Source organism: Xiphias gladius, chromosome 19 (assembly GCF_016859285.1).
Source record: "Xiphias gladius isolate SHS-SW01 ecotype Sanya breed wild chromosome 19, ASM1685928v1, whole genome shotgun sequence".
Classification (NCBI taxonomy): domain Eukaryota; kingdom Metazoa; phylum Chordata; class Actinopteri; order Istiophoriformes; family Xiphiidae; genus Xiphias; species Xiphias gladius.
Window position 1 is genome coordinate 27529087 of NC_053418.1, and position 18467 is coordinate 27547553.

Genomic DNA, 18467 nt, shown 5'->3' on the forward strand with positions numbered 1-18467 from the left:
TCACATTGCCACACCATCTTCTGCGCCTCTACTTGAACTGGGGTGAACTGCAAGCCAACTAGATACCAAACTAGGCAGTCGAAGAAATAACCTCTGTGCGCCACAGGAAAATACTGGTGTCTCAATGTGTTTGGCGCCATATGCCTGCATAAAGATGGAGCTATTTTAATGGACCCTTAAGTTCCTGTAGTGGAAAAGGTCTATTAATTTCGACCTTTACACTGCATTTTCTGATAGAATTGTGCCACTAGGGACAATTATATTCCCCAAGGATGTGTATAAATGACAGCTGTACATTACATACAGTACATATTAGGCACAAAAAATTAGTATGACAATCTAAGTGGACAATATACAGTGCTGTAAGATATATATTAGAAACGAAAGATAACTCAATTACTATGTTTGTACATTGCATTTGTAAGAAAAAATAATATTTACATGTGCATAGTAAGTGCATAGTATCGCAGTGTAAAGACACATAACTATGTGCATAGAAGACTGGGGATGGGTTTGGAGAAGAGAGTAAAAAAGATGTGCATCAAACACGTGGGGTCTGTAGTTTAATTGAAGTTCTGGTGTGGACCGAGGAGCCAGAATTTAAAGTGACCAACAGCTGCCCACCTGATGGGCAATACCTGAGAACTTAGTATTATTCTTCCTCTATTGCAGGCACTCGGCTGCGTTATCCTTTGGACAGACAAGTGAGTCTTTCATCACAGACACTGAAGGTGGATTAGAGGCAGCCAAGATCCTAACAATGGATGAGTCAACAGAAGTTCGAACGGATGGCAATTCTCTTCTAAAGGCAGTCTGTTTGAGTCGTCTGCGTCTGACTCGGCTACTCTTGGAGGGAGGGGCCTACATAAACGAGAGTAATGAACATGGCGAGACACCGCTTATGGTGGCCTGTAAGACACGCCATACAGATTCACAAAGTGTACCCAAACACAAGATGGTTCGGTATGTTCTATCAGGATGCATGAATGCCATTGACTCTTGAAAGCATGTGTTTTTGTTGAGGATTAGGAGCTTCCACCTTCCTGGTGTAATAAGTGTGATCTTCTCTCCCAATAGGTATCTTCTGGAAAATGGTGCTGATCCAAACATCCAAGACAAGACAGGGAAAACAGCTCTGATGCATGCATGCCTTGAACAAGTTGGAGCTGAAATTCTGTCACTCCTTCTGAGCAGTGGAGCTGATCCAACTCTGGAGGATCATGCAGGCTTATCAGCATTGGTTTATGCAGTCAATTCAGGAAACAGGAATGTCCTCAGGGTCCTCCTGGATTCCTGTAAAGCAAAGGGTAAGGAGGTTATCATCATCACCACCAACAAACTGCCATCTGGCCATCAGGTGACAAAACAGTACCTCAATGTCCCTCCACCTCCTGACCTTGAGGAGCGTATGCACTACACCCGAACATCTGGTTCCATGTCTGCACATGACGTCCAGCTACGAACATCTCCACAGGGCTGCTCAGCTAGTGCTTTCCCTCAGCCTGGTAGTCCCCTTCTTGGCCTCATGGATTCCCAGTGTTTAGGCTTAGGGCCTGGCCTAGTCACATCTCAACCCAGTTCTCCAATCCAACATCCTGGTCCATTACATGTTCCTGGTATGGATAAGCGACTTAATCTCCATAGACTACACTCAGAGCAGTGGTCCAAAAGTCCTTCCCTGCTGCTTCAGCAGAGCCAGGCCTCCTCTCTGACAGAGGAGCCAGTGGAAATTACACCTGAGGAGGAGTTGTCCTTCAGAGTCAATAGCCTTGCCATCCACGGAAGACCTCCTGCTGTGTCACACCAGCACAGTATCGATGTCAAAGACACAACAGGGCTTCTGAAAGCATTAGAGAACATGTCAGGAAATGAAAATAGGGGAGGAAGTGGAAGCAGAGGCTTTGGTAGAAAGATGTCATATGACAATGCTGCAAGTTCACTGCATTCTGCTTCACATCCAAACCTGCTTCAAGAGAGTCTCCGCTTTCCCCATGATTCCAGTTCTGTGGATGAAGATTCCTCTGCCTGTCTTAGACAACTGAATATTTCAAGTCTGCAAAATGTTGTCCGTTGGCGGAACATTGGTATCAACCACTACAGTTCTGACTCTCAGTTACCACAGTTTGGCAGCCAGGAAAACAGCTCCATGAACATTGGTGGAACAGGAGTGGTACCAGAAAGGCACAAGCTGGTCAACATCAGGTCCTCCACTGTGTCAGGATCAAGGGAGTCCTTGGAGAGCTCTTTCCTTAGACGAGACACAGCCAGGCTTGAGCGAAGAGGGTCAGGGGCCCTTCTTCTGGATCAAATTACCCACACTCGCCCTGGATACCTCCCTTCTCTAAATCCGCATGCTCCCATACCAGATATTGGGGTCAGCTCTAGCTCTTCCAACCCTTTGAGTGGAAGTAGCAAGACATTGAATGGTGTTCTTACAGGGTCAAAGCATATTCTACCCTCTGCACCTGTTTTCCCAAGGAATCTAAAAGCCAAGAAAATGCTGTGGAGACGCCACTCAATGCAGAGTGAGCAGATGAAACAGCTAGTCAACTTCAAGGAAACTTTTGGCCACTAGTATAAAATGTAGCATGTAACAGGAGGAGATGTATGTGCTCTTACCCGTATCATACATTGCTATGGTGCATTACCTATAGCACCATAGTAATGCTGATGCTAGCTCATGTAACTTCTGTGTGAAAATTTGCATTATAATTCTCTGAAAAAATTAAGAAATGCTTCATATATTAAATTTATATACTGTAACATTTTTCAGAACAGCTTTTGTGAAAAAAAAAAAAGTTTTTAACACAAGGTCCAACTTACTTGCTTCTAAATGGAGGGGAGACATGGTAAACCCGGTTTTGGCAGATGTCCTCCTTGATCTTACTCCAGCTGTTCAATGAATCCTGGCCAGTGATCCCTTTTGTGAGTGGTTTTTTACCAGTGTTCACAGGCAGCTGATGTCATCTGTTTCTTGGTGTTTATTAAGTGTGTTGTCCAGGGTCCTTGCCATTTCACTGTTGTAGTGTTTCCCACAGCTTTCACGTGTTGTCATGTTTTGCAATGTTTGTGCATACCTGCCAAGGGACTTCAGATGGAAAGTAGATAATAGCTAAACAAGGTATAAAGATCTCTTCTCTTTGTATGGGATTAATGGTGTTTGTATGTGATCCTTGAAAAATAAATACAATAAAATTAAAAACTATAACTAAAAACAGCCCAGCCATGTATGGGAGCCCAACTAGGATGCTTCTGGGGGTAAAGTTGTCAGCAACTGTCCTAGTGAAAGAAATAACAAGGCAAGCAAGTATATAAGTACGTTGGGCAGTTTTGGGAGGGTGTCAGCTCTACGGAAACTGCAGAGAAGCGTGTAGGACTGCAACTCTGCTTCCTGGCCTCAACTCTGGGATGTCACAACTTTGGCTTTGACAAGTAAGTGGGATCTTGGGTTAAGAATTTTCGTCATATTGCTATTTGTAAGGGTAAGAATGAAATGTTAAGCTCAAGCTCCATGGTTGCTCAATAAAAATAAAAATAAAATATATTTGAAGAGTCTATACATTAAACTATGTTATCTTATTTATAGTAGCCTTAAATGGTTTATGCGGAATATGTGGATTTTATCTCATGATTCCGACTTGATCCAAAAGCATTTGTGTGTCTATGTAATGAAGAAACAAGGCATTTTCTTCTCAAACTAAAGAAATTTGAGACTTGGCTGTGACATTACAGATAACTTCATCTTTGAGATGACCTTGCATCAGAGAGAGTACAGTGCAGAGTGAATACAGCTCAACAAACATCCACTTTTCGTCTACTGGTTGTCATTGCCATTGTTGGAAAAGAAAAGTGCTTTGTGTGAAATATATTTTAAGAATTAATGCTTAATTGTAGTTTGATTAGTTATTGTTCATTATACTACAAATCATCAGTTATTCAAGATGACAATATATTCTATGCAAAGGCATAAATAATATATCCATTATCTAAATTTTAAACATGCACTGCAAATCACTGTTAGAATAACAGGATACTAATCAACATAAGCTGCACACTAAGGAAAAAATAGCAGCCCAACACTTAAAAATGTATTTTTTCAGTTTGCTCTCGGTGTTGTCAGACCTTACCCTTTTAAAATAACCTTTTAACTAAATCACCAGTTAGTAAATCTGCATCTTTTAAAATATAAAACCTTCTCAGATACTCTTGTCAACATATACAGAGTTGCAAGTGGCAACACTTCAGTGGTACACTCAACCTTCAGTGTTTATCATTAAACTGTATTGTATTACTCTCTCTATTTTCAATATACATTGTACCAAATATTTGAGTGACTTTGTATCGGGATGTGTAACTTAGATGTGGTGAAAGGTACATAAGGAAATAGTAGTGATCACCAGAGAGCTACTGATACCTTCGACCTCACAGTTTGATATAAGCCTCAAATATCTGCTCACCACTGAGCTTCAGCCTCCAGACAAACGAATATTTACCTCCAGCTTAATGACACAAATCTGAGGACAAACACTCGTTCCATCAGCTTCAAAGAAGGAAATACGTCTACTATGTTTTAGTATGTCATTTTATTAAGTGGTTTATTTGAGCAATTCCAATTCTGTGTGAATACAAATATCAGGCCTAAATGCAGAATGATATGTGATATATTATTCAGCAGGACCCAGGCCAAATTAGTGATAAAAAATTCCTAGATCCACCCCTGGATCTTGATCCGCACAAAAATATAATGGGTTCTTCCCTGACCCAAGTCCCATCCCTCCACCAAATTAGTTGCTAATCAGTTCAGTTCTTTTTGCATAATCTGCTGACAAATAAACAAACAAATCAACAAAGTTGAGTCTCAGAACATTTCTGGTAGGTTTAGCAATTTTACAGCCAACTTCACATACTAACTTCAAACATCACTATGTTTTACAAATATTCCTAAAGTAACTTTATTTTTCCCTGACACGTCCGTTGTATTTTGTGACTTAATCAAACTTGACCATAATTTTAAATAATCATATTATAAAGTGTTGAAGTGCATTTACTCAGGTACTGAACTAAGTACTTGTAATCTCTTACCACTATATACTACTTTATACTTATACGTCATTCCATTTCTGAGAGAAATATTTTGAGTCAAATTACATCTATTTTACACCTTTCATTTCCAGTTACTTTGGATATTAAGATTTTATGTACAAAAATCAATTTCATATCAACTTAAAATGTGGCGCATTTTTATAGATAAAACTACCAAAAAGTATAAAATAGTTCAAATGAGTTCCAACTCAACCAGCTACAACAATAAAGCACTACTTACACATCAAAGCATCAGTAATAAGTATCCAATAATATAACATATGATAATAAAATACTAGGAGGCATAATAAGTACTTTTCTTTTGATACTCTAAAGAGCAGCTTAACACCCCCTGAAAATCCAGTCTTTGCTGACCTCCAGCGGTTTAACTTTCCTCCTTGCTGCAGTGATGTAACGGGTCTTGGAGTACACCTGTCGCTTGGTGTGGTTACAGGTGCAACAGAGCACATTTCTGACCATGACCAACCACCGCCATTAGTGATGCTGGGTGAGGTCAGAGGTGAAACTGATTTTCAACCAGAAAGGTCATTAAAGTACTGCTGGTCCTGACCTCCCAGGTTCACTTTCCTCTCTCCACCTGGTTGCATCAGTCTTCTGTTAAGAGTTAAGAAACCACAGCCAGACACCTTCTCAATATGTGTTTGTGCTGGACATGATGCAATGTGTTGCAATGTCATACTAATCTCTGTCCTTCAAAAGTCCGGCAGGTCATAGTAGATCCTACTAATGTCAATCTCTTTTTTGTAGGGCAGCAAGTCCTCTGGTATAAACGTGTCATTCTGACCGGTCCACACAGTTAGAGTGTACCTGTGAACAACATGGGAAAGCATAAACATTAAATCAACAGCTCAAAGGTATTAACATATGACAGTGCAGGAAATAATTACTCATTCAAGAGGTCATCTGCAGTTTACAATTGTGCGCAGGAACAGTGATAGTTACCACAACTGAACAAAGACTACCACTTGCAGACGTGTGTTTATTAAACTTATTTCTCTCCCCTTTACCTTCCTTGTGATGCCTTTGTTGACTGCTTTTGGTTTATGTGGAATTCATGTACAATATCAGTCTAAGCTGGTTTTGAAAAAATGAAGGATGTGGGCTACAGACACCTCTCAAGAGGCAATAATATGGGAGAGACATATAGAGTGGATAAATTGAAAAGTGCCATTTTTCTGTGGCCAAAGTTTTGCCAGCTTCAAATCCTATGCTTCACTGTAAGGGAGGACATCCACCAAGAGGCCAGGTATCAGATAGGCTGCTTCTCTCCAGACATGCCACAGGCGAGAAGGAAACCCAGGTGGGGATGAAGTCCAGCAGTATACCACTAGAAATCACACTATGCAGGATGACTGAGACACACTGGGTTGGTGGAAAGGTCACTGCATCTGTTCAAGCCAAACTTGCTAGCAAAGGAAGAAGGAGGTGACCATCTAACCCTGGCCATTATATCAAATCACATTTGACCGTTAGATAGTGGGTAGCTAGCAAGGCAGTAGGAGGTGTGTGAGAGGGGTGCTGAAAAAAAGAATGAAAAAAAAAAGAATGAGAATTACTTCAATTGCTATCCTCCTCCTCCTGGTCTAACAACACACAGAAACAGGGGGGGGAGGAGGCCGATAAGCAGCTCCTTTACTCTTAAACTCTGTATCGCATTGCCATATTTGCCAAGCCATGCCCATTTTTGAGCAATCCAATCTTATCTAAAGGATTTGTTTTAAATCCCTCTAGTTAATAAACCCTGCCCACATACTCTTTTTCACATGGATATACAATCACATCTGGATTATAACTGTTTGGACTGTTGTGAAGTTCCGCTGAAAAACACACACAGAGTTTACCTGCCACATTCATCTACCTGATATTTGGAAAAGGCAGATCATTTATTATTTTGAGACGCTATAGTGTTACTTTCTGTAAGCAATGCGTGTACTGTAACCACCTGGGAGCATAATTTGACATCAGAACACTCCCACGTCATATGTTTGTTCGTTTTGCAAGTTGACCAAAACACTATTCTGAGATGTCGCTTATGATATTTTTACCTGGCTAATTATCCAATACCTTTTTGTCTATGCTACCATTGTAATTTCGTATCATAGAGGGTCGAGGAAAATAGCTAGATGCTAATGTTTAGTAGCGCTGTGTCACACGTTTTGTGATCCTTTTACGTGATGTAATACCTTTTTTGCCTTTAACCACATGGAGAGCTGACCAGCCAGCCTCAGTCTTTTCTTCAAGTTGATTTTGGAAAGAAAAAAAGCTTTTCTCCTCAGTCAGCTCTGGAGAGCAGTGACTGTAGTTACGCCACCAGTTTCCTGATATGCAACTTTTGTGATAGCTGGGTTTGGTTAAAGAGCCTCTGCATTAGCACACCAATGTAAGCATGTAGACCAGAGAGGAGAGTCTTTCAACTGTTCCTCTTTAAATGGAGTTCCACTTCACATTGGTTGTTGACTGTTGATTTGTGGTTATTAGGAAAGTGAAAACAATAATATATAAACCCAGGTATCCCAATAGTTTTGAAACAAATAGCAATACTTTACCATTAAATGTTAATTCTACATGGAAAACCGATAACTCTAACAAATACTCATCACTTACATAAATAATGCCTCCAGTATACAGTCAACAGGAGAAAGAGTGTACTGTCACAAACAGATAAAGGAAGAGACAGAGAAAGGCCTGAGCCAGGCCTCTGATCAGTTTGGTTTATGGCCTGTTTGGTTGAGGCTATGTCCCATCCAGCTATGATGGAGTAGGAAGGAGGATTTTCAACACAGTGTCTGTGACTGACTAGCCTCACTGTTTTGATAATTACCTGTCTGACTGCTGCAGCAGCCATGTGAGCTGGGAGAACGACTGGGCCAGGAGAGCTGCGCGTACTGGGAAGGTGACTGGATTTTTAAGGGTTTTACATATCTCCTCCATCACATGCACCATATCCCAGCTGTAACCTGAAAAAAATTAAAAGAAAACATGTCAGCATTCAAGCTGTCTTCTCACAGTATCTACAGGTTTCACAAACAATCTTTTCAAGATGTAACACTGTTTTCTGTCAGGAACTGGTTTAAAGGATAAGGATGGCTTAATTCTATATTTTTCTTGTCGTCGTTAAATCCCGTATGCAATCAACCATGAATGTATCCTACTAACAAGTGCTATGTGTGTATCTAAGCCTATCTTTTCTGTGCTACAGTACTGAGTTGTCATCTAAAAACAGGTCATAATAAATAAATGGTCATCTTCAGTATATTAATTTGTCATGTGCTTGTGGTTCATACTTTTACTTACATATATTTTCCAGTTTTATTAACACTCAACATTGTTCTTTTCTGCAGTACACTTTACCTACAATTGAGAAACATTACTTACTCCCGTGCCCAGTCTGTGTCAATACAGCTCACCTGCAGAGCTGCTGCCAGTCATTTTGTGGCTTATTTTCATTTGAATTTTCTTTTAGCTTAAAATCAGTTCGATGAAATCATATTTGAGAGCATTTTCCTTACGTTTGACTCAAATGACCATTCTTGGGCTTGACTAAAAGTAAACTAAAATGATCAGTGTTGTTATCAACTAAAGTCACGAAATGACTGCCTAATATGTCAGGTGTTTTGTCGACTAAAACTAGACCAAAATGTTTATAGTTTTCTTTGACTGAGACGAGACTAAAATGTTTTAGTCGAATAAAAATGGACAAAAAATAAAAAGCTAAGACTAAGACTAAATCTAAAATTAGCTGACAAAATTAACTCTAGTTCTGAATCAGGACCCCCAGGATTTGGAGAAAGTAGTGTGTGAAAAATAAGGTGTGCCAAAGTCAACAGGCTTCTGTTAACTACATATTTATTCCCATATGTAACCAAAATATCATATTTTCTGCTACTATGAACATTTGTCTATACCATACTGAGAGTCTCTGGCACAAACATTTTGTGATGAATTGAATTATATCTTATCTGATTTTCAAGTTGTAACAGTCATTTATTACGCTGTCACTGTAACACAGCTGAATCTCTGTAGTTCTTTATAACTTCTGTTCTTCAAAAGTTGAACGCTAAACGTAAATAAATTCAATAAGCAATTTGAATGGATCCAGATTGATAAGCAGATTCAATACTGAAATCAGATTCAGTGAGCGGATTCGATATTTGATGCTGTTTGAAGAGTTAACCATTAAATGAAGCACAATGCATTTCTGTCCTTTGTTAGGTCCTGTGTTCATCCTGCATTTTGAAATTCCTTAGTATTCTCCTAGTTAAATAATCTTAAACCTGTATCGTGTGCACACTGCAGGTTTAATGTTAAAAAAAAGAGACCCATTAATTTTATTTCTCCAAATAAAGATGAATATTATACACACACATACACATATATATATATATATACAAATAGTACTGCTAAATTGTAGTGCAGTCACCACTTGTTATTGGTTTACTGTTTTGATTTTGCACCAAAGCAACTTCTTCAAACACTGATGCTGGTATTGGCCTCAATACAGCAATTTACAGTCTAGCACTGAAGCAGCAGCTTGATGGTCTACTGTTGACTTGGCTTGACAAAAGTCATGAATGAACAGAGACTGGTGTTTCTTTTCATCTAGAGAATATGAATACATTTCTCTCAAAATGATTACTCTGATTGAGGTGTTACTATATTTTTCTTCTAAAATCAATAGAATAAAGATCTCCATGTAAACACAGCCAGTGGTAATGAAGTGTCTTCACCTGGGATATCTGCCCCAGCAGTCCATCCTGTAGTCCAGCCAAGGGAGAGCACAGTGTCTGTGGGAAGAGTTCTCACAGCAGAAAGAAAAGCCTGAGGCTCCAGAGGTCTGGCCCGTCCACCAGGACCAGAAAGGATATCTGCATTGATCCACAGGGGACGACTCAGGTCAGCCAGCACTTCTTCCAGCAGAACCACAGATGGAGACACTGCCTCCAGGCTGGATGGAGAGTAAACAACAGTGTTAGCATCACACACAACCACACATTACTTACAAGGAATAGAATTTGGTCTTACCTCTTAAAGTCTAGTTTTATTCCCTTGTCGTGCGCCTTCACTCCCTCCAGCCACTCCTTCAGTGTGATGTCACTGTCTGTGTCGGGGGGATGTGCCATGATTGGCTCTTTGGGGTCATGACTTCTCATGATTATGTCAGCCTCAATCATATGAGTGGGACCTAAGGGTGAAAGTTGTTGGTCAAAACGGTCAGTGAAGAACTCAGGACAACTGCTGGGTCAACACAAAAGAAAAATGTTTCTCACTGTTCATAGAGCTTTGAATTTACATTGTGATCTTGCCTTTTCCATTCAGACCAAATTCCAGTTTACCATGTCTTGGGTCTTATTTTCTTTGTTTTGTCCATCAAATCTTGACCAAGTTGTAATAAGCTGGTATTGTCCTTTAATGCACTGTTTTATGTCCATCCTCTGTTGTGACCTAAGAACAGGAGGGGCAAGACTTTGTTCATGAGCCCTCCTACCATGTCACTGGATAATATATCAGCATTATTGTTCATAAACACAATAGAGAAATTGCCAAACATATGTCTACTGAATCATAAAACAATCGGAACACTACATGTAGTTCAATGTTTATCATTTTAGCTCTGGGATATTACTATAATATTCCTAATTTCTCTGGTGGGACTTAGATCACACGGTACGGTTTAGTAACGCACAATGAGCTGAAAGTAATGTACTACTTATAATACCGCAACCATGTAATACCAAAATCATGTAATTTCTAATATCACTTTAAAATATTCATATAGTAACTTATAGTTTTGCTCTGTGTATTTACATTTTGTGTCTTACCTAAAATGATTTTAGTATTCATTTATGATATCCTATAGTATCGTACGTTCTTTTGTAGCTACGCAACAAGGAGTTTACGATCTTCTTCTCATATGATATCTGTATATTTTATGGGATTCTAAGGGATTCTAAGTCTGTGCATCCTGTCCACAGTCTCCCCAGGTAATGGGAAAGCAATTTGTCTGTCAGTCTAGGGTGCTGCCAAGCCTGATTCATAAAATACCCACATCAGGATTACTGCACACAGACCGGTGCTACAGGTCTTTACTACTAGTTTAACACTGAAAAACTGCATGTGAGGCAGTAATGCAGATAGTAAACATCCAAACGGCAAAAACCGTAACATCATTTCAGTACCAAAGAGAGCACACACCATGGATCTGAACTGATCAATAAACAATATTTCACTCCAGCAACAATAGCTAAACCAGCAACAAAAAAATTTTCACTGTCAACAATTTGAACACAGTATGAACTAGAAAATATGTTCAGTAAAGCGCAGACCTCCACTTAGGCCAGTGTCAAACAATATACACCACACTTCAGAGAAAAAAAATTTAAATTCATAGATGATCCGGATCTGCCCCAAAATGTAATGGTTTCTTCCTGGGCCCATGCTCCATCAAATCACCAAGTTTGGTGCAAATCGGTTCAGTAGGTTTTGCGTAATCTCGCTGACAAATAAAGAAACAAACAGACATAGGTGATCACACAATCTCCTTGGTGGAGCTAATAACATAATCAGTATTGCCGACTTATCCCTCACACTATGATAATGCAGTTCACAGCCACAAATCCACCATATTAAACTACTTTTTCTGTCACTCTCACGATGAGAGAGAAACACACACACAAAAATACATTTTTATACCTACCTGGTTCAACTCCAAGATAATAAATTATTCAGTTAACTCCAAACAACAGACTAAATACAAGCTTTGAGCACTTTTAGATGTCCATCTTTCTGTTTGGCACTGGCATACCTGCCAAAGACTGCCAAAACAAGTTTCTTGCCCTTAAAACGTCTGTGTACCAGAGTTTTGTTTTCATTCAATTTTTGCAATAGTTTATCCCCTGAAGACTGTAGCACAGTGGATCCAGTTATCTCTGAAAAAAAAATCCATCCTGCTAACTCAAAAATGGGACACAGATCACATCAAATGTATTCTGCCATTTATATAATTGACTAATTTATTTATGATAAAATTAAACATTTCTGAAAAAATCTATTCATTCAAAGGGGTACCAGACAGACAATGCTGTAGGAACGGTACAATGCAAGCTGGTGGAGAGGCCCACTGCATGACATTAAATCATATCTTTAAAATATAAAATATATTTTCTGAGTGTTTTACATCATTAAAAACCAGTCAAATTAAACTTATGGTTAAATAAGCAAAGTAGGGTGTGATCTTATGGGCTACTTTATAGCACCCCTTGGTGAGTATGGGGCCTGGATAGGCCAGTCTCCTTACTTCCCCATAAAAACCGCTATTGTCTCAGAAACATAGGTGTGATTACCCTGTAAAAGTGTCCAGTTCAGTAGGCATGCCTGCTAAACCTACCTTCCTGTAGGTTCTAATGTTCAGTTTTTGTTCAAGCTCTTTTAGAGAGGTGTCTATTCAACTTTATGCATATGTGGAAGGCTGTTGATTCGTAGTATGTGGAGACGTGTCTCTAAAGTTCTCTCTACCCCATTTCTATCAATTAATGTTTGAAACTTTTTTTAAAGTATATCTAATAACCTGGAAAGTGGGTGTATATGGAAGGATAGATTAACCTTAACAGCTTACACAGTCTGACAAATCACCATAGATTTAAATCACTGTCTCTCTGACAACAACAACTGGATATTAGAAGGTAGGATTTATTGATGGACGATGGTACTGGAGTGTAATATCTAGTTCAGATAACTTGATTTAACTGCTTTATAAAGTGCATTGGTCTCCTCCTCTCAGTATATGTGCATTTGTTTTTCACCGTCATCTCATTGTGACTGTACTGCCGTAAGGTTGGAGCACCTTTTTTTCCTCCATTGCCAATTAATCTGCAGATTACTTTTTTGATTAGTCTTTTGATACATAAAATCTGTCTATTTGATAGTTTCAGTTCTACTACACATGCTTGCAGCCTTAAAAGGCACTTGGTTACTGCAAGGGTGGGTACTGGGACAGACCCAAAGCCACCTGCCATGTTTTATGTAAAAAGTTATTTTCTTTTGTTACAAGTGTTGTTTCCACAGCAACAGTATTTTGGCGGGGCACTTGTATATCAATGACACAAATAACTACCACTAGTACTGTTGTCAGTATGGTCATCAAGATGTGATTTAAGTGTAAACTTTCAGCTTTAATTCAAGGGGTTTAACAAAAATATCACATTAACCGTTTAGGAATTAGTCATTTTTATACATAGTCCCTTATTTTCAGAGGCTCAAAAGTAATTGGAAGAACCAACATAATTATAAATATAAGGATTATTTTTAGTACTTGGATGAAAATCCTTTGCAGTCAATGACTGCCTGAAGTCTGGAACCTATGGATGTCACCAGATGCTGAGTTTTCTCCAATGAAATACTTTGCCAGGCCTTTACTGCAGCTGCCTTCAGTTGCTGCTTGTTTGTGGGTCTTTCTGCCTTCAATTTTGTCTTCAGTACATGAAAAGCATGTTAAATTGACTGGCTTGGTCATTGAAGAATTTCCATTCCATTTCTTTGAAAAGCTCGCAATATGTTTTGGGTCATTATCAATCTGTACCGTGAAGCACCGTCCCATCAGTTTTGCAGCATTTGGATGAATCTAAGCAGATAGAAAAGCCCTTTTCACTTCAGAATTAATCCTGGTACTTCTATCAGCAGTCAATCCATCAATAAACACCAGTTGCCCAGTTCCACTGGCAGCCATACCTGCCCATGCCATAACACTGTCTCCACCATGTTTGACAGATGATGTGGTTCCTTTCCTTCTCCATACTCTTTGCCTCCCATCATTCTGGTCCAAGTTAATCTGGTTTCATCTATCCAAAGAATCATGTTCCAGAACTGGGCAGGCTTTTTTAGATGTTTTCTGGCGAAGTGTAATCTGGCCTCTCTGTTCTAGTGTTAGAAGTGGTTTGAACCTTGTGGTAAACCCTCTGTATTGACATTCATGAATGCGTCTCTTGATTGTAGACCTTGACAGTGATACGTCTACTTCCTCGAGAGTGTTCTTGACCTAACTTGATGTTGTGAAGGGTTTTTCTTCACAAAGGAAAGAGTTCTGTTATCATCCACTTCCGATGTCTTCCGTGGTCTTCCAGGCCTTTTGGTGATGCTGAGCTCAACAGTGCATTCCTTCTTTTTAAGATTGTACTATATTGTTGATTTGGCCACAACTAAAGTTTCTGCTCTCTGTCCAATAGGTTTGTTTTGTCTTTTCAACCTAATGATGGCCTCCTTTATATGCATTGACACCTCTTTGGATCGCATATGTAGAGTTCCCATGAACAGCTACCAAATGCAAATTCAACTCCAGACCTTTTATCTGCTTAATTTGTCATGAAATAGTGCCTGGCCATGAAACCGATCCACTGCCAAATGTCCAATTACTTTTGAGCCTCTGAAAATGAGGGACGCTGTATAAAAATGATTTGTACACAAATGCCCACTGTGTTCTAATGGGAAATACGGTATATATCCACCTGCGAGAGCCTCTGTCAGCCTTCTCCTGCTGTTGACTGCGTGCGACCATTTAATCTCGGCGGCGTCCCTCTGTTTTGTCGGACTCTGACTCAAGAAGTACTCCAGCGTCTGGTCAGACATCCCCCCTGCGAACAAAAAGTTGCTTTAAGTCTCCACCGCCACATTTGCGCCACTTTACATTCTCCCAGCGCGATTGCAGTTCGGTTGCTGAACATGAGTAAAGACGTGTAGACCGAGAGGGTGCTGTAATGTTAGCTAGCTAGATTGCTGTGACTATCCTGGAGCGCAGTTGAAAATTGTTCACACGCTTTAGATATTTTTGGTTATTTTACCCTTTAAATTCCAAATAAATTAAATTAAAATTAAAACACCCGAACGTTAAACAAAACGCCATCTTCATGGCTCACCTCCACGAGTAAAAACACGAGCTCACAGAAGTCAAGTTAGGAGCAGGAACACAAACTACATTTCCGGTTACAAGTTTTTTCTAAATAAAGGAACCAGCGGTCTGTAACCCATTTTATCCAACTAATTAACAAATCCATGTTTCACCTCGTTTTTACTGAAAAAAAGGAAACTCAAAACAAAGAGGGAGATAATATGAGGATATGATCTCATGGACACCTCACTAAGTATGGTGCCTTTCTGTGACCATTCTCTTTTTTCTGTACAGTCTGGCGATGTCATTTTGCGCAGAGGCAGCAGAGGCATAGCAGTGCTTAAGATGATATATCTCTCAATATTTCATCCTGTGGACTCTCGAATCCCCAATAACAGAGGGCACAGTGGCTGTCCTTGTAATATAACACTATGCGTAATTCGCCATTTATGCAACCTTGCATTGAAAAACAAGCAAGTAAGTGCTTTTGACTTGGCACACATATCTGTTGAAATTGGCGTTTCAGTGAGTGATAAGACGGTGTGAAGGAGATTGCATAAAGTGAGCCTCTACACAAAATTGAACAAAACTGCAGATGAAAATCTGCCAAAGAACATGAAAAGAAGCCTGATGAATGTTGGCAGCACGTTCTTTGGTCAGAGGAAACCAAAAGACATTTGTTTCGATCAGATGGGGTCCAGCATGTTTAACATGAACCTGATCAGGACTACCACAGTGACTGAATAGTGCCGACTTTTAAACACGGAGGTGGGAGGGTGCTGCTATGGGGATGCATGAGTGCAAAAGATTTAGAGCTAGGGACATTTTTATAGGAATTTTCCTCATGACAGTGAGCCGAAACATGCTGCAAAAATCACACAAGTTTTTAAAGAAAAAAAGTGAACTATGGCCTGGCCAAGTACGTCCCCTGACCTGAATCCAAACAGAAAACATTTGGTGTATTTTAAAATGAAAGGTAAGTCAAATAATATTTTATTTGACTTTTTTCAGTACTTTAGCAAAACACAGCAAATGTTTATTTTTACCAAAACAGTAATATACATTTGTCACAATTTGGAATCAGACCATGACTTTAGAATTATATGTCTGGATTTTATATTTTACGTAAATTGCCAGCAAGAACAGTGACTTACAATACATACTAATAATTTATCACGTCAAACATTTCATTTTTTATTTAATCAACACCACCTGCACAGAAGCCTTCAGACAGTCAGTCTCAAATTACAAGGGAGTCCAATTCTTTTGTTTTCATCATAAACAAATTATATTTGACATGATGACTTTAATGAATAAGTTATGGTAGGTGGTTTAAATAGGAACAATTAAGAAATATGTAAAAATAGGGTAAAGGTTGCACTGAACAGTGGAATTTTATTCTCCTTATTTCTTTCTTTATTTCCTTTTTTCTTTCTTTCTTTATCTTTATGTGGCAGAACTTGGCTTCTTTAGAGATCCAGTACAGTATATTTCTGCAGCTGGCAGGGGTGGAAGTAACAAGTTACATTTACCCTGGTTAACAAAGTAGGTTTTTTTTGTACTTGTACTTTTTTGAGTGTTTTTAAAAACCAATAATTTTACTCTGACTTAAGTATTTTTTATCTCAAGTATTGTATTTCACCACATTTAAAATCATGATTGTTACAAAGTAAGAACAACAGTCACATGTTGAAGTCAACAGTGTGAAAATGCAACAAATGAAAGGAAGCAAATCAGCAGGTGCAGCAGAGAAGAAGCTGCTGGTGTCGCTGGAGGGCAGAGCTCCATGTCTAGAGAGGAGACGCTCTCTGCTGCTCTCGGCCCATAGTCTACATACATGTTCTAATTGTTTACAGCATTGGACTGACAAGTGAAGTTTTGACTAAGTTTGAACTATGTGTACCAAGAACAAGCATGAAATCCTTTTGACTCTTTTCATTACTTTATTTTCTCTGGGACTTACCTGCATGTGCACACAGTATCTGTAACATATACCATTAATGTACACTCGTGCTTCTTATCCAGTTCTAGTCACGTGTTCTATCTAAAGAACTGGTGCTGAGGTTGAGGAACATGCACAGTTTTTCAGTCTTATCTAATTCCATTATAGTTGTATAAGGAGGTCTTAAAGTCATGACAGCAGCATGCTGAGTTATTGATGTTCATTACTTAGTTTATAACATTATTCTATCTTGTTATCTGTCCATTTTTACCACTGTCTTATATTGTCTGTCATTTCTCTGTGGTCCTCAGCAGCTCCATAGAGAGGATAGCATTTCAGTGACTTCCCTCCTGTGGCTGAGTCTCCCAACAACATGCACCACTCTGAGATGCTGCAGGATCTGCGCCTCTACGCTCAGGCCTTCAAAGAGCTGCAACACGTACACTTCCAGATCCGTGGTAGTTATCTATACTAGTATATTTAGCAAATTCATTTAGATTCATTTTAAAAAGAACACGTTAAAAAACGTAAATTAACACAAATAATTTACTGATCTGTTCTGGCCACATTTTAAGTGAATGGCTTATGTTCAATGAAAAAAAGTCTGAAGGAGTGGAAATAAAACAATTTTAATTTCTGATGCCACTTTTAGATATTTGTATTCAATGCTTTACTTGTGTCAGAGTGTAATGGTTTTCAGTTAAAATATCTTCATTTGGGGGTTTTCGGAGCAAATATTCATATATTAAAAGCAGAGTATGTATATTTCAGCCACCCCTTAAAGTCTCCATGCCAGCCTCTTTCCACCCCATGAATATTTCTCTAGATCCGCCCCTTTTGCTAAGAAAAGTTTATTTGGACCACAATATTGAGTTAAGCAGTCATGTCTTTCCTGAAGATTTCACAAACTGATTTCTAGTTTATAAACACTGGAAACTGGATGAATATGAAGGCAAATAACATTTTACTTGATTTTGTGTCAATAATTTCTCAAAACACAGCAAGTGTACATGTTGAGGTTCAAAGTCAGCCATTACAAATGCTTTATGATTCAAGGTTTTATATTTTTTGGTAAACCTAAAGAAAAGTTGGAAGCCTTAAATGTTCTGCTATGGGCTGGGCTGGACATTTAGGGCTGTGTGGCACATCCATGTGATTTTTTGGAACACACATCATGGCTGTCATGGCTAAGCCTCTCCTACTTGTTTCTGTTTAATCTCTTCATTCTTTTCAATTTCTACTCTTATAACGTTACTCATCTTCTGTTACTCACTGTGTGCTAAACGTTTTACAAAACATGTACAAACTGCTTTGACGATAGTGCACTTAATTATGGTCATGCTAACAAAGCAACGTCAATTTAAAATTTGTGGCGCCAGTCTTCTCTTCATTAAAAGTATAACAGCCAAATAATTCCAGAAAATCACTCTATTTCTGTCATATTGTGTAATGCTGAGAGTGCAGCAGGTTTTATGGGAGGGCTCTTATCAAACTGACAAGATTTCCACTGGCCTTTAAAATGCAGAACTGCGGGTAGAGAGCTGA

At 39.0% G+C, this 18467-nt stretch overlaps 2 protein-coding genes across 6 annotated transcripts; one reads left to right on the plus strand and one right to left on the minus strand.

The window, feature by feature from the left end:
• Positions 1-760: 760 nt before the first annotated feature.
• On the plus strand, positions 761-2575 carry ankrd34bb (ankyrin repeat domain 34Bb). The gene is made up of 2 exons (XM_040156091.1): positions 761-963; positions 1078-2575. Exons 1-2 carry the CDS (start codon positions 761-763, stop codon positions 2573-2575), a joined length of 1701 nt encoding a protein of 566 aa, XP_040012025.1.
• Positions 2576-4583: 2008 nt separating this feature from the next.
• fam151b (family with sequence similarity 151 member B) lies at positions 4584-15204 on the minus strand. Of its 5 annotated transcripts, none has more exons than XM_040154169.1 (6): positions 15009-15204; positions 14601-14726; positions 10126-10285; positions 9831-10048; positions 7925-8060; positions 4584-5910 (listed from the first exon to the last, which is right to left on the minus strand). In XM_040154169.1, exons 2-6 carry the CDS (start codon positions 14719-14721, stop codon positions 5796-5798), a joined length of 750 nt encoding a protein of 249 aa, XP_040010103.1. In that variant the 5' UTR covers positions 14722-14726; positions 15009-15204; the 3' UTR covers positions 4584-5795. The 5 variants fall into 5 exon arrangements, with proteins under 5 accessions (XP_040010103.1, XP_040010107.1, XP_040010106.1 ...); XM_040154173.1 differs by lacking the exon at positions 15009-15204 and adding an exon at positions 10437-10545 and having other exon boundaries at positions 14601-14708; XM_040154172.1 differs by lacking the exon at positions 15009-15204 and adding an exon at positions 10407-10545 and having other exon boundaries at positions 14601-14708.
• Positions 15205-18467: the final 3263 nt, after the last annotated feature.